This window comes from Ischnura elegans (genome assembly GCF_921293095.1).
Source record: "Ischnura elegans chromosome 13 unlocalized genomic scaffold, ioIscEleg1.1 SUPER_13_unloc_1, whole genome shotgun sequence".
Taxonomy (NCBI): Eukaryota; Metazoa; Arthropoda; class Insecta; order Odonata; family Coenagrionidae; genus Ischnura; species Ischnura elegans.
In genome coordinates this window covers 16,067,521-16,083,867 of record NW_025791657.1, presented here as the reverse complement: position 1 = coordinate 16,083,867, position 16,347 = coordinate 16,067,521, and the positions used below count along the sequence as shown (strand labels likewise).

The window sequence follows — 16,347 nt, the reverse complement described above, 5'->3', positions numbered from 1 at the left end:
TGGCATTAATATTATTTATGTTCCCATAATTGGACAACATCATGAGGTTCGATGCCTTTGCTTATATTTCAGTGCATCATTACTATTATTATTATTATTATCGATGCCCATATCATCATCAGATGATCATCTAATGCTGCCTTGTAAAAGATTGGTATCATTGAGATATTAACTAACCTATGCTGAGGGATAAGGAGCAGAGTATTAATTTCTTGATGTTTTACATTGGATTTCTACATTACAACTGAATGATTGGTTATGGATTTCATCATTAGAAGCCAATGTTAAGTATAGTAGAAAAATGGCAGACCTGGGAAATACAGGCTCTACTCATACTTCAAGCCTTATTGGCTTCTTTGTTGCATAATTCTGTGAAAAAATGTTCTTTGTTTCAAGTCTTCTGCTTACGTAAGATTTTAAAGTCTGATAAATACTCGCAAGACTACGGCTATTGACGCGTTTGAACCCCTGCCACATGTGCAAAGGGGAAGGTATATTAATAATGGGGGAATAACTTTTCGCAATAGGGTCCAACTCCGAAGGATAGAAGGGCATGGGAATAACGATTATAATCGGGAAATTAAGCACAGAGTTCCTCACTTTATATTCAGGGAATCGGGCGTGGACGTGATGGTTGCAAATCATTGAATGGTATATTTGAATATATCGTCTTTTGATGTGCTTAGAACATGGCCGACGCGCGCATTCCACATTAAAAAATTTAAAGGGAGAAAGTAGCTTTTGTCCTCTCTGTATACTCTGTGTCAATGCTATAAATAGGAATCATTGTTTTTCTGTGAACTCATAAAGCTTTTTCTACATTTCTGTACCTCTGTCTTTTATGATGCTGATTTTGGACTCATGTGCAGGCACAGGCCTCAACATCTTCCGAAGGCAAAGAGGTGGATGCTGAAGGCACAAAAGCCGTTGTGATAGACCTTGACACTCTGCTGGTTTTGGCCAAGAAAGAAGTATCTCCCAAGAAAACTAATGCCACTGAGGTATGCATAAATTCACATTCAATGAAATTAATGGATGTAAGTGATGCTTTGGAGAAATCCTCAATTTCAAGTACTGTTAACTCGGGCACTTGAGCCCCAACTTTGAAACCTTAAACATTATGTTGGTGTGGAGTGCTTCACAGGATTTCAATTGGGTCAGGTTCTCCAACTCCATCTTGACCGATGTTTCGAAGGGCGAGTTGTCCATTGTATTCCCTGAAGAACCAGTTGGAGAACCTGATCCGGTGGAAATCCCGTGTAACCTTCCACAATTCTTTACGCAGGGAATGCCTACGATCATTATGTTGGTGGTTGTTTTTAGGAGTTGGTAACATTCTCGCACTCAACATTTCACTCTAACTGGGAGCGTAATCAAGAGAATGGGAGGGAAACCGTACTCGTCCCGAGCTTATATATGTTTCGTTCACCCATTGTTGACCCGATTTTGAATTTTCCCGGAGGGCAATAGCCGTTGGTCATTATATTCTGCCAGGAACCCTCTCCATATGCGGCTGAGGTTATATCCATCCTCCCTAGTGAAGTTACTTGTCCTTTTTACTATCTCAATGTTTTCGCATATAAGATGCAGATGGTATTCTTTCATCTTCACCAATACCCATGTAGCATTAAACATTATTTATTACACAGCAAGTCCCAAAAACAACCACCAACATTCATAAAAGAAGCTGAGAAAATCTTCATACGAAACTTAACCATTATTTTCAAAAATAAGCACAATGTATTGTGACCGATGCCACTTGGCATAGTTTATGGTTTACTTATAATTAGCGTTCACAGGGCAAGGAGAACTGATTCAATATCATGAGTGATTGTGTGTATACAGTGAAGATTGAATGGATTGTTGAGTGTTCCGCCTCCTCCCACGATTCCCCGCTTTCCTAATTTTGGGGTTTTCCGTGATGTGTATGCAACCAGTGAAAGGTCCATATTTCTCCCAATCCCCTCCCTGCAAACAACACCTGTGAGAAGCGAATGGAGGCTGATGGTACCTGCACCCCTTCATCCTACTAAATGAGAACATACTTCGGCAAACCCCCCTCCCTGTGGTGAGGATTCTATGAAAACCCGCTTTTTCCTAAGTTTCCTCCAGTTGCCCCAACCTAAGAAAACTAACACTCTCTGGTTAATGAAATGCAGAAGAATTTCAGCTTGAGGAGATGTATTGGCCACGGCTTCCTGTTGAGGCCAAAGGCTATGCCCGACAGCTGGAGGAGTGTTGCCTGTCAGTTGGAGGAAAGGTAGAAAGAGAAGAGAATCTGAAGGTTAGACTGTGCAGTGAAAAGTGGTGAAGGAGGGGGAATAGGAGAACTGAACAGTAGATTTCCTGTGCCAAGAGGAATAAGGTCAGCCCACGATGACTTGAATTAAATATTCTCTCAGCCCATGGTGAAAATCAGCCGATAAGTAAAACTGTTATCCCATATGACTTCTCATTCCTCTAGTTCATATGATTCATGAAGAAATCCCCTATATAATCAAGAATAGAAGAACTAACTCTGAAGAAGACCGTTGCCCCACAATATGTTTACCTTGCATTTTGCTTATTCTTTTGGCCTACACCTTTTCCTCGGAAAGGAGTTTATATTTTAGTATTTAGGACAGCATATTGTTGGAGAGTGGTTGGTGTTGGTGTTGTAACTTCATTTGTTTTTGTATCTGGCATGAGATTCACAAGAAATGAAGATTCTTGTTTCATTTTTTTCTAGAATTTATTTTGTAAATCTGAATGAAGACGAGGTGGTGAAGAGCCAGCCGAGTAGGTCATAACCATCCATGATGGAGAATCGATAAGTAAAACAGTTATCCCACATGACTTCCCCCCGGTTAAGAAGATTCACAAAGAAATCCTGTTTATAATAAAGAATAGAAGGACTAACTCTGAAGAAGACCCGTTGCCCAACAGTATTTATACCTTGAATTTTGTTTATTCTTTTGGCCTCTTTTTTGACTTTTATCCCGGAAAGGAACATATCTTTTAGTATTTATGGCAGTGTATTATTGTAGAGTCTTTAGGATTAGTGTTGGAGTTGTCATTTCATTTGTTTTTGTATTCACGCCAGCTATTCCCAAGAATTTAAGATTTTTGTTTCATTTTTTATTATCTTAGAGTTGTCATTTGTTTTGGGTACATCTGAAATCTGCTTACTTTCAGCCTACTGATACGGAGAATGGAGAGCTGGTTCAGAATCTGACAATGGCCATGGAGTCTATGACGGATGCTGTGGGTGAGCACTCTTCAGTGTTTGAAAATGACTCTTCACAGAAAAGACTTAACTAATTCTGACAAGGCTGTGTCCAAAAACTGGATCTCAGAATCCAATAAAATTTTCAAATTGATTTTTTTGTACTTTCTCTCCACACTCTTATTTTACATAAAGCTTGTTTGTTGTCAATATTTCCATTAAGTTCACTGAAATATAATTTTTACATGTGGCCTAACCGCGGGTCCTCCGTGTGGCAACTGGGCACTTTAACCACTAGACTAACGCTCACCATTTGCAGAGTGGCTCTTTTGTTTCAATATAATTGACCTGTAAATTTTAAACGTCATATCAGTTTAAACTATTTGGTTACATAACCCCATATGGGGGTTGATTCAAGGACAGCTCCCAATGGCATATGTATAACACAAGAAAATTTGATTGATCTGTGAGATCTGGATTTTGGACACTTCCCTTATGAAGGATGTAGCATCTGTATTTGTCATCCATCTATACATTCTTTAGTTTATGATTTATAGTTCTGCTTGAGGATGTAATCAGGTTGGAAAATGTATAGTAAAAGTTTCGTTATTCTTCAGTGATATTCAGCAATATATGCAGTCATGTGATTTCATACCGTAATTCCAGTGTACTTTAACTAACAGTTTTGTCCTTCTGACTGGATAATAAAAAAAATTCTTAAAAAATCCCTTTCAAGAATAATAAGCATAGGATTCCAGTTACGAACCATGTCAATTGTGGCGTCCATAGCCAAAATGAACATGGAACTTGTTGAAATGAGCTCAAGTGTTTTTTCAGTTGTGAAATTATGGTAAAATTTTGCTTCGATAGATTCCCCACCCAATTCACTGTTTTGTGCTCTTGGCATCTGTCCTTCAATAGACCTAACAGTTATTCATGGAAAAAGTGAGATATGAAAAAACCGATTTTGCTAAAAATAGGCTAAAATCAATTTCAATACCTTGTGGTCGGCAGTTGTAGTTCTGTAGGGTAATGACAGTGGGTGACGAAGCCATGCTTACTTATTCTCGTTAGCTAAGATTTCAAGGTAATATCTTCATCCAAATTGTAAAGGTGGTGCAGCAAAGTACTAGGTATCACCCTCTATGAGGGTAGACGTGAGTAGGTTGAATTATTTGGATGTAATTTAACTCATAAATGCTAAGTTTTTTATTAGGATGTTCTAGCGGTATTAAGTACATTGCTTCTAATATTGAGTACTTTTAGTTTTATTACAATTTACTCTGGACGTATTAAAAATTAAAATATTATTGTGATGATTGCTTCTGAAAAAATATTAACTGTTTAAAAAAATTAAAGGGAAGAGTTAGGGAATTGGAAAATGGATACATGTGGACAACCTGAGAATCAGGTATCTTTGCCAATTTTCAGCTTTTTCATCTAAAATCTATGAATCGACTAAGTGAGGAAAGAAAATAGATATTCTTGCAGACTTACCCATGAATCAGGCTTCATGGTGATTGCTTAATAGACTTTATCCGTGGTGAATTCAATCTCGAATAGAGGGTCAGCCAGAGAAACCAGACGATTGTAGATGGCCCTAAGACGGAATTGGGAAGTAGTGTGGGGGAAGGCTACTGATATGTTACAAAATGTACTGTCTGCCATTTCAGTGCAACTTTGCAAGCAAAGCCTTTTATCAAAATGTTGGATGCTTTGTGTAAAATCGACAAGCTATTTGTCAGTTAATCATTCTGCATAACTGGTCAGTTCTGATGGCTTTTGAAACCAATCCATCCTGAACCATCCAGGCTCTCAAACTAAGATTGGTAGAAAGAGAAATCAATGGAGGTGAATTCTTCTCGGGTTTCCATCCGGGTGAGCTCCATCTCCATCGCTGCCTATGAGGCTCCCTGGATGGAGCTCACCCGGATGGAAACCCGAGAAGAATTCACCGCCATCATATGCCGGGAAAAAGTGAAATCTTACAGATATCAACGGAACTGTGAGGGCACATTCAAAGAGAGGGTTAAACCCTTTCCACTCTTCTCATTTGGGGTGTGCATTCACTGAAGCCATAATATTAAATTTTGGATCCAGATGCGATAGATACCTTCTGCAACTTTGGATCCGATGTACCCAATGAAGGACAATTACCGTGGATATTTGGATAAAAGGTATCACATCTGACGATCCCTAATGTTAATCAAGGTATGAGATAAGTTTCGCAAGAAATAGAGAGGTGTGCCCCTCAGAGGATGTGATCTTAATTTATTGCTATTGTTGTTCTTACAAATATTTATATTTTTTAATACATGTTGTCCTTGTAGGTAAGTTTTTATAATATGCCATATTATTGCCCCTTCATCTTCCTCTCAATGATTTATTTAGATGGCAATGATTTTTTGTGAGCTTTAATTACTTTCTGACTCACATAGTTCCTGTCCATTTTTATTTTACATATTTTTAGCCTTTCATTGCAAGAAAGTATTTGCGTTTAATAACGTTATAAATTATGTAAGATTTCACTTTTTCCCGGCGTATGATGGCGGTGAATTCTTCTCGGGTTTCCATCCGGGTGAGCTCCATCTCCATCACTGCCATGGATCGCTGCCAGGCAGCGATGGAGATGGAGCTCACCCGGATGGAAACCCGAGAAGAATTCACCGCCAACGTTGATAATTGTTTCAATTCAAAATTATGTTTGTGCATGCCATTTGTAAATTCAGTTTATGATTACTTCGGTGCATGAAAAAGTGTTTTGAGATGTTTTCTGGACCAGATACTTGAGATTAGTATGCAATATTTTGATCAATTTTTATGAGGAGCAGTGCCAATCACTTTGTGAATAAATGTATGGAAACCACCGTAAAAAATTAACTAACCCCTTGTTATGTGTATAGCATCTAAACGAAGGATCGGTTTACGTAGCTACATTGATATCTGTATGTTGGCTGTTATAAATTAGCTCCATGAATCATAGATTTCATGCCTGACTTTACTTATTTTTACTGTGAAATTCTTTTCTAGAGTCTGCAGCTCCTGAAAGAGCCTCAACCTTGTTTGCAGTCCTTGAACCAAAGATTAGAGCATCTTATTCAAGGAAAGGAAAGAAGTTGATGGATAAAGACATTAAAAAATGTGATACCTTGCTTGCTGATAAAATACCGTCATGCTCAATTCCTAATGATGGACAGTTACATTCGAAATCTAAATATGCGTCTAAAATCAGTGGGGATAGAGCAACAATGACTATTGCTGGGAAGAGAGGTGGTTGTGATAATGCAGACACCATAAAATTTATCATGAGGAGCACTGAGAATGGAAAGAATGGCCCCGAGACAGTCATACAGGAAAACAAAGTAAAAAGTACTTGCATGATCAAAAATCCCGGGAAGTTTGCCAGTTCAAGGAAAAAATATTATCATTGCTTCAAATGCAGAGATGCATTCAATGCCAAATATGATCTCATTAAACACCTTGAGATTCATTTTGGTTCTGGTAATTTGAATATTGATTCAAATTTGTCAATGGAAAAGATTCGTCCCTCAAAACCTTTTTTTTCTAGGATAGAAACTAAAAGTTCTTGTCAGCCCATCCCCTCCAAAAGTTTTAATCAGCTGATGTGTAAAAGCCAAGGATTGAAACAAAAAGAAAATAGGCTTCTTAAGGATAACTTCGGAGGAACAAGGGAGAATAAAAGTGTGAGGGAAGTGAGGAGAAGCTCCATTGTAGATGGGAAATCATGCACAGTTAGTCCACACACAGCAAAGAAGTCCTATTCCTGCAGTGAATGTGAAAAGTCTTTCTCTCAAAAGAGCAACCTTGTCAGTCACATTCTGACTCATACGAAGGAGAAACCTTATTCCTGCGGTGAATGTGATAAGGCTTTCTCTCGAAAGGACTACCTTGTCAGTCACATTCAGACTCATACGAAGGAGAAACCTTATTGCTGCGGTGAATGCGAAAAGTCTTTCTCTCGAAAGCACTACCTTGTCAGTCACATTCGGACTCATACGAAGGAGAAGCCTTATTCTTGCTATGAATGTGATAAGTCTTTTTCCCATAAAAATGCCCTTGTTATTTACATTCGGACTCATACGAAGGAGAAACCTTATTCTTGCAATGAATGTGAACAGTCATGCTATAGCAAGGGTGACCTTGTCCGTCACATTCGGACTCATATGAAGGAGAAACCATATTCATGCAATGAATGTGAAAAGTCTTTCTCTCGAAAGCATCACCTTGTTTATCACATGCGGACTCATACGAAGGAGAAACCTTATTCTTGCAATGTATGTGATAAGAATTTCTCTCTTAAGAATACCCTTGTCCTTCACATTCGGACCCATACGAAGGAGAAACCTTATTCTTGTAAAGAATGTGATAAGTCTTTCTCTCTTAAAAGTACCCTTGCCATTCACATTCGGACTCATACGAAGGTGAGACCTTATTCATGCAGTGAATGTGAAAAGTCTTTCTCTCAAAGGCATCACCTTGTTTATCACATGCGGACTCATACGAAGGAGAAACCTTATTCTTGCAATGTATGTGATAAGAATTTCTCTCTTAAGAATACCCTTGTCCTTCACATTCGGACTCATACGAAGGAGAAACCATATTCATGCCATGAATGTGAAAAGAGTTTCTCACGAAAGCATCACCTTGTCAGTCACATGCGGACTCATACGAAGGCAAAACCTTATTCATGCAATGAATGTGAAAAGTCTTTTTCTCATAAGAGTACCCTTGTCAGTCACATGCGGACTCATACGAAGGAGAAGCCTCATTCTTAATGAATGTGATAAGTCTTTTACTTATAAGACTACCCTTGTCAGTCACATGCGGAATACATAGGAGAAACCTTACCCATGCAATGAATGTAAAACGTCTTACACTACATTTTGAAAACCAGGAGCGCTGCTAAGGCGCGTTGAAACCATATGAGACTAAAAATCCCAGTAAACACGTATGACTCATGTATGATGTAATAAAGAAGTCTGATGAATTTGTAGGACTCCTACAAAAGAGTCCCAAATGACCTCATAATGATGTCTCCGTGAGGTCATATGCACTCGTAAGGAATTCTTCTCGAGACCTCACACGACTCGGAAAGAGCTCATGTAGAGGTCTTATAGGCCTCCTTTAAGTGATCCAATATGATTCGCAAGAGTCACTTTTTCCGTCACATTTTGAATCATACGAAGGAGAAACCCTATTCGTGCAATGAATGTGATAAATTTTTCTCACAAAAGAGTAACCTTGTCCGTCACATTCCGACTCATATGAAGGAGTACCTTTTTCGTGAAATGAAAGTCTTATACTTCCAAACAAAACCTTGTTTTGCACATGCGGTTACATCGGAGAAAAGCTTTTTTCTTGCAATGAAGGGGAAAAGACATTCTCTTAACATATCCACCTTTTCTTTCATTTGCCAACACACAGGGCTACGTCTTAGTTGTATAAATAATTGTTATTCATTAGCAACAAAGGTAAATAATTCTCAATATTACGCGTTCAGCTTGTATGAGATTAAAAACTGTCCAATAAAAATGAAAATGATAAAAAAATATTCACGTAGGTCTCTGGCGTAATTTCATAAATGTGAAAGTAAATTTATTCTTGCTACATTTTCAAGGACTAAATATTTTATTCCTGTATATATTACTTTTAATTTATTTACTGGTATAAAATTATTTTCATTACAAATGTAAGCCATACATTTCAACGCTTTCGATATAATTTTAGGCAATTGGTTCCAAGAATAATTTTCAATGTTATGTCAATTTTCATTGTGATTAATCAGTGTTTAATTGCCTGATCGATGTGAGTTGATGTAGTGCTTGTATGTAATTTATATGCAGATATGAAGAGAAATTTTTAATAATATACGATTGATGAAGAGAATGCTGAACCGAGAGACTGGTCTGTTTTAATTGTAGATTTACCCACATTCCTTTCAGTGATTTCATCATTATTGGGTTGTGCCTTGAATGCCTGCATAACAATCACCGTGCAATTATTTGTTAAAATGACAATAATATGTCCTCATGAAAACATTGCTAGCCATGGGTAATGCTTAAATGATTATTGTAAGGAATTTCTTTCTCAGGTGAATGGCCATAAATTCCATGGTAACTGTGTTCCGTTGATAGGCGCGAAGCAAATAACTTCCCCGCTGTGTATAAATACATTTTTTACTCAATTGGTCGTATTACACGCGTTATTTTGCGTGTCGAGATGTGTCAATTGAGATGACTTCATCATGCACAAATTATCGAAAATTGTGGTCAACATACATATTTTTATTGCAGGTAATGAAAAGCCCAGGTTTTCTGAGTCCGCAAGGGGAATTGCCATCATGTGGATATTTTGGAAGCGAAGTTTGCATGCGCTTCATTGTGATACTATATTACGTTCAAGTGGATGTTTCTATTCACCGCTTTGCAAATACCTTACTGTCGTCAAAGAGATGTGCCGCTGTCATTTGCAAATTTATATCTGGACCTTAGTGCATGCCATAGTAATGAATAGAACGTTCTTTTAAAGTAAATTTAATTCTAAATCCTGATTTTTTTTCAATGAAATTTTCAAAATTCAAGACACGCTAGTGCGAGTTTTGTAAATAAACAACGAAAATTTTTATACATAATCTATTCCTGTAATACTTATTTTTCATTATGTTTTAATATTTGGAATATGAGTTCCCAGGATCAGAAGGAAGAGAAAATTTAATATGATTAAACATTTTCATTAAAAATACAAGCATTTTTTTCTAAAGAAAATGGTAAGTATTAAATGTTAGAACGTAGGTTTGCGCGGCGATGGTTTGATCTACATTTCTTCAGGGTTTCCTTCCACGTCAGCTTGGTTGTGGACAAGAGTTTCGCTGACTATCCTGCCAGCGTCATCAGGTCGAAGGTTTCGGCTGTTGGTTTCTGCCTCTCTTATGTACTGTGGCTGGATGGGAGCTGTACTGATTGGCTGCCTGACTGGGCGCTTCTCTCTGATTAGCTCTATCTTTGATGACGCTTTTCCAGGCGCTGTGAATGAAGTATTCATTTTCTCTATCGAAATTCAATGGTGTTTTTTGAATTTCTATTGCTTCCCTGATTTATCTGGGGAAGTATCGGCACTCCTTATCTAAAGGTATCTAAGTCTTATTCTTCTCCTCAAATTCGATGTCGTGGCCAGTTGCCGACCGCATGCATGTTCGGCAATGGCAGAGAGCTGAAACTGTTCGTTCTTGGTCACCCTTTGATATTCTTTAATCCTCACATGCATGGAGCGGCAAGTTTCCCCTATTTAGGATTTTCCGCTGGAGTAAGGCACCTTGTATACCCCCTCATACAGTTCTTGAGGAATCATGTCCTTGGGCCCGGGGAGGAAGTCTCTTATCTTGGTCACTTGGTACAGTATATAAGAGAGGCAGAAACTAAGAGCCGACATCTTCGGCCTGAAGACGCTGGCCGGATGGTCAGCGAAACTTGTCCACAAGCAAGCTGGCGCGGAAGGAAACCTTGAAGAAATGCAGAGATCAAGTATTAAATATTTAAAATATCAAAATATAATAACCCATACAAAAAATCTGTGCTGTGGCTGTACTGAAGCTGCACTGTAACTGTGATAAAAGGACTGTACTGTAACTCTACTTAGACTGCACTTGAATTGAAACATCACAGTACAGTTATAGCATAGTCACAGTGGAGTTGTCATAGCACAGTCACAATACAGTTACCTTAGCACAGTCATAGTGCAGTCGCCATAGCACATCCACAGTGCAGCTGCCATAGCAGAGTCACAGTGCAGTTGCCATAGCACATTTTTTACTGTAATACTCTTTCCATGAATCAATAATTGACCGTCTTGATGTCGCTATTGCATTCCCTGTATATCTTAATGAAAAAAAGAAGCAGAATTAAATCAAGATAGTCCAATTAGCAAAGATATATAGTTCCCTTTTTAGGTGTTTGTGAAGATTGGTTGCCTGATCCAATCAGAAAACCGCAGAGATATGACAGTGGCCAAAACGACTACACTCATTCGAATGTTGACTAGTCTAAGGAAAGATAGTCCATATTCCTAACAGACACTCACTGAATTTTTTACGTTCCATTTCCTTAATGTGAACAAAGTTGATGGTACTAAAAACATTGCTATCGAAGCACTTAGGTTCAATGAGAAAAATTGACAAATCTTATTCTGCACATCAACTGGCACTCAACATAAAAACCACCAAAATGTACTACAGTGCTGTTTGTCTTGTACACATAAGCCAACCTCGATAGTTTTTGTTGATGAAGTTTAAGTACTAACGACGTGGAACACAATAAATGACAGACGATGAGGGCTCAGGGAAGCCCTTCAAGGATACAACACACCGGGGCCGGGACCTAAGCCCGTGGCTTATACGCCCGATCACCCGGGGAGGGGGGGGAAGGAAAGAGGCGCCGCCGCGATAGGAGCCCAACGACGCATCTGGGAGAGGAAAGGTGCGGAAGGGAGGAGACGGGGAAAAACACCTCAACGCTGTAGAAGCGAAAAGGGCCCACTAAATAGCGAAACCAAGCATACGCAATTAATTTTCTACCAATTTTAGTAATGCTCCTATGAGGAAGAAAATTCCAGCGATCAAATCGGTAGATGCAATAAATGACAATAAGATATGAAAATAAAATAAATTTATTAAATACAAATAAACTCATGATTATAAACATACAAATGAAAGTCTTGTTAAGGCATGGCCGCTCTATTCAGTTTCCTTGTTGGCTTCCTTCCTGAAATTAAAAGGAAAACACATTACATACTGATATAAAATAAAGTGTTACGTCAAAATTTGACTTAAATTCGTCAAAATTTAATTTTACAGAAGTTTAGTACTCAGCCACGACGCAAACTGCACACCATCGTGATAACATAATGTCATATTATGCTATTCACCCAATTTGAGGTCAGTTTTAATTGAATACCGAAGATCTTTAGTTGTTGCTGTGCTATTAACAGAGTGAAAATAAAGATATGCCTTTTTTTCAACTCTGGTGCCTCGCAAGGAGTTGATTGCGAGTCGTCGGAATCAATCGTGGAGAGTGGATTCATCGCGAACCACACGGATTTCAGCAAAATTGACGATACCACTTCACCTGCACGAAAATTTCCCGGCTAAGTAGCTAATTTTGATGTAATTGAAGTAGCGTTCACTTCTTTACGCTCTTAGCGTCGATCTTTCATCGGCGAATCCATCGTACAGAGTAGAATTCAGAGGATGAGAGCACGTAAACAAGTAATGTTACAACCGGTACAACACCAATGTTATTCAAAAAAGATGGCTAATAATCGGCGGAAGTTGTTCTTTTGACCAAACTTTACCAAAATAATAAGCAAGCTGGAGCTCTACATTGCCGCAGTAATGTCAACATAATTTCTTATATAATTTACGCATTCATTTTCTCATAGAAATGATAGTTGATCGTAATATGAAATAATATAGGAAATACTTTCTCCCGTCAATGACTAGTGAAAGTCCAGTTCTGTCACAGTGCAGTTTGAGCCAGAGTACAGTTCCAGTCATGTTACCCAGCCCAGTCACGGTCCACTTTGAGCCACAGTAAAGTTCCAGTCATGTTATCTAGCCCAGTCACGAAGCAGTTTGAGCCACAGTACAGTTCAAGTCATGTTTTCTAGCCCTTGGTATTTGTATTTTATGAAGACGCTAATGTTGGGTAACGAGTCACAATCAAAACTTTTCCTTTTCTTTAATGAAGGGAACTACACTATTTTATTAGAGGGCATTTGACACATTAATATGATTTGAAAACAAACGGAATACAAAAAATTCCATTTTGTTACCTTGTGATGGTAATGCAGTTTTATTATAAATCTTGTGCCATCTGGGTATGTACTCTGTTTAAATCTTGTTCCTTAACCGGCAGACAACAAGCATTTCGTGAGTAATTTTGAGCAGGCTCTTAACAAGCAGGGGTCAGTTGGTTGTATGTTTCAGTGGTCATCCTACGAACAGAAAACCGTGATGAGGCTCTTTTAAGGCAGGGCAGGTTGGTTGTGTTCCTCTTCAAACATGGAATGAACTATCAACAGTGCGCATGCTCTCCCCTATTGAAAACAAACTGAAAATTTGAATGGATTTTCCCGAATACTTCCTAATATTCAATTGATTTTTCAAATGCTACAATGGAATTTCAAATATTCGATCGAATTTCTAAATATGCAATCAAATACGCGGAAGTTTAATTGAATTATTTGAAGAAAAGATCATCCGCTAAATCAGAAATTATGTCTGCTTGAAATAATAATCAAGAGCGTCCAACGAATGCAACATCAATGATATTTCCATTGCCTCAGTCCACTCTTTTTGAATTTCCGCCATAAAGTGAATCGCTCCTCACCTTGCAGTGTACTCTTTCGTTCGGCGTAGTCACGTTGCGTTGGTCTTTCCGCTCGCAAGCCAATAAGAACTCGTCTTTGAGAATGGATGCTATGGATCAGCAGAAAATGCAGACTAAATTCGATGCCCCACGGCCAAATTTGCATAAAAATATTTGCATCAAAATTTGATGCAGTTGACGCGCACTCTGTTCCGCGGTCAAAATTTCATCCAACTGGCTTTTGGTCCTATTTTTTGTACAAATCACCGATTTGTACAAATGAATTCGACAGGTTCTAAATTTTCATCCAATTGGATGAAAGCAAGCAATCACAGGGCTTTTGACAAAAAGCATCGCCAAGAGCTGTCACACAGGCTAAATATGTTAAACTTATTTATCGTCTGTATGAGTATTTTAATTAATAATTATGGACACAAAAATAAACTTTGTTGTATTCCACACAGTATGCATTAAAAACCAAACCGGTTCCCACCTTTTCAGGTGGTTATCTTAATCGTTTATCTCTATATAAGGACTTGAAAAGATCGAAACCGGTCGACTTTTTTCACTAGTACTGTATGGAATACTAAAAGGTTTAGTTTTTAATTTATAATATCACCATACCACGACGTGAATTCACAAAACATTATTTAAAACATATTTATACGTACGTGATCGTCTATTTCATCGCCTGGTGTGGTCCTAAAAGTAAATATGAGCAAAAATTGGTCTTTATGATTGGCAATGGAAGCTCTTAACTAGGAAATCCGTATTAATTAGTTGATTATTAACCCCTCAAGCGCGGCGGGCATTTAATTATATCCCATAAATAAAAACCCATCCTAGAAGCCGGATGAGATTTAAATGAGTTCGCCTTTTTGGCATACTATCATTCATTAATTTATAACTTTCATAATGTAAGATCTGTATCGTTGAAAATTTTTGTAAACTTGCGTAATATAATGCACTAATATATAATAATTGTTGTTTTATGTATCTCCTTTTATGAACTAATGAATAAATTTTCAATATTGAAAGATTTTAATTTGGTTTCGAATAGGCTACGAGACTTCTTATATTCCATGCATTAAAAAAATACAATTACATGATGTTATTCAGTTATTTTTGGTTGAAAATTTCATAACAGATTAGATACTTTCGATGGGATTACCCGTTTTGCCTACTTGAAAATTTACCACTCCACCCACTTCACTGACTTTTTTCCATTATTACCGTATCATTTCATATAAGTAATCACGTGCTAATGTTTCAAACGTCAATATGTGAATATTCAAATGATTTACCTTTGAAAATCTACTTCGTGTGACATGATTTGAAGCTATCCAAACATTATCCCACTACACATTTTTCACACCAGTACACGCAGTCTCTTCATTTCCCTCATTAGGCACAAACTGCACACCTCCTTTGAGACTTTGATTTCTTCCTAGCTGCAGGAACTGTCTTTAGTAAATGTATTTCTGTGAGTCTTGAAACTAGATTGTGTAATGAGTGACGGCCCTGTCCAAGCAATTCGTATGACGGTGGATATTTCAAAAATATTATCTCGACCAATGGCACGCGAAATCATAAGTCATTTTTTACGTGTTTTTCCTATGATCAACATATGAATTGAGGACTGCCGCATTCAATAGTCTCCTAAATGACTTCATACACTACTTGTAATGGCGTTTTCTTTCCATTAGGTACGAATCCAATAACAGGTACTTGAAATTCACCCCACCAATGAATTTACTATAACCTATCTCACAAACAGACTTCCGAGTCTCTTTTTTGCCTTTCAATACCATTCTCTTTTCGTAGGATCCCCAATTATAAAAAATACCTCGCACAGGAAGTACACCCGATGAGAATTTCAACACACTGCCTGAAAGAACACCACAGAGCATGAATGACTCTAGTGGACTGAAGCTAGTGCGTGGTTTCCAAGGTCCATCAAAAGACGATAAAATATCTCGAAGGGGCCAGAAGTTTCTCATTCACTATGACTTACATTTATTTCTGAGATATAATCAAGAATAACATTTTACAGAACTCTGAAGGTGGTGACATTCATGATGTATTCACATCTGTATGTTAAGTGTTGATTCTTTGTTGTCCCTACTAGGTGCTGTGAGGAATTCTAAGTGGGGAGAGGTAACCCAAGCGGCCATTGCCGATCACGTGCAAGAGTGGTTGCAGTATGGTAAATTCCGTCACGAAAGAAAATCTAATAAGGGTGCTTTAGAAAAACAATTATTGTAAAAAATGTTGAAATAAATTTCTAATCGTTAAAACATTTCTTGTTTCACTGCATAAATAATTATACTCTCCTGCCTCTTCAATTAATTAATGAGCAAAGAGATGTTAATTAAATAAGACTTGATTTATTGCCCTTTAAAATGGCTGCTTTGCACATAGAGCATCATGATAAGCCCTGTATACGATGCCCAGTATAACAGACTGTTATTCTTGGCATGTTTTTAAGTGTAATAACTCCAATTTCGGTTAGGTCATTAATATTTGTTTATTGCTGTATTGAATTTTAAAGTAATACATCATTTGTTGCCAAAGGAGAAGTTTGCTTAGTGAAATTTAAATAAAAATTTTCTCAATATGGTGGTGTGCCTGTGAATATTGGAAAGAAAATATTTTTTATTTCTACGATGTTGTATTGGGATATTTATTATCAGATAGCACCTTGTGACAACGTTTAGGCAACATTGACAGGACGTTGACACAACGTTGTTTCCTGGGAAC

General features: G+C 37.7%; 1 protein-coding gene across 1 annotated transcript in view; it reads left to right on the top strand.

Moving 5' to 3' along the window:
- Positions 1–15,886, top strand: part of LOC124172306 — a 49,627-nt gene extending 33,741 nt beyond the window's left edge. Inside the window, exons 8-10 of the mRNA XM_046551750.1 lie at positions 870–1,001; positions 3,175–3,247; positions 15,716–15,886. Of these exons, the coding sequence (XP_046407706.1) occupies positions 870–1,001; positions 3,175–3,247; positions 15,716–15,852 (342 nt within the window). The 3' untranslated portion in view covers positions 15,853–15,886. The remainder of the gene's footprint in view (positions 1–869; positions 1,002–3,174; positions 3,248–15,715) is intronic.
- The last annotated feature ends 461 nt before the right edge of the window (positions 15,887–16,347 follow it).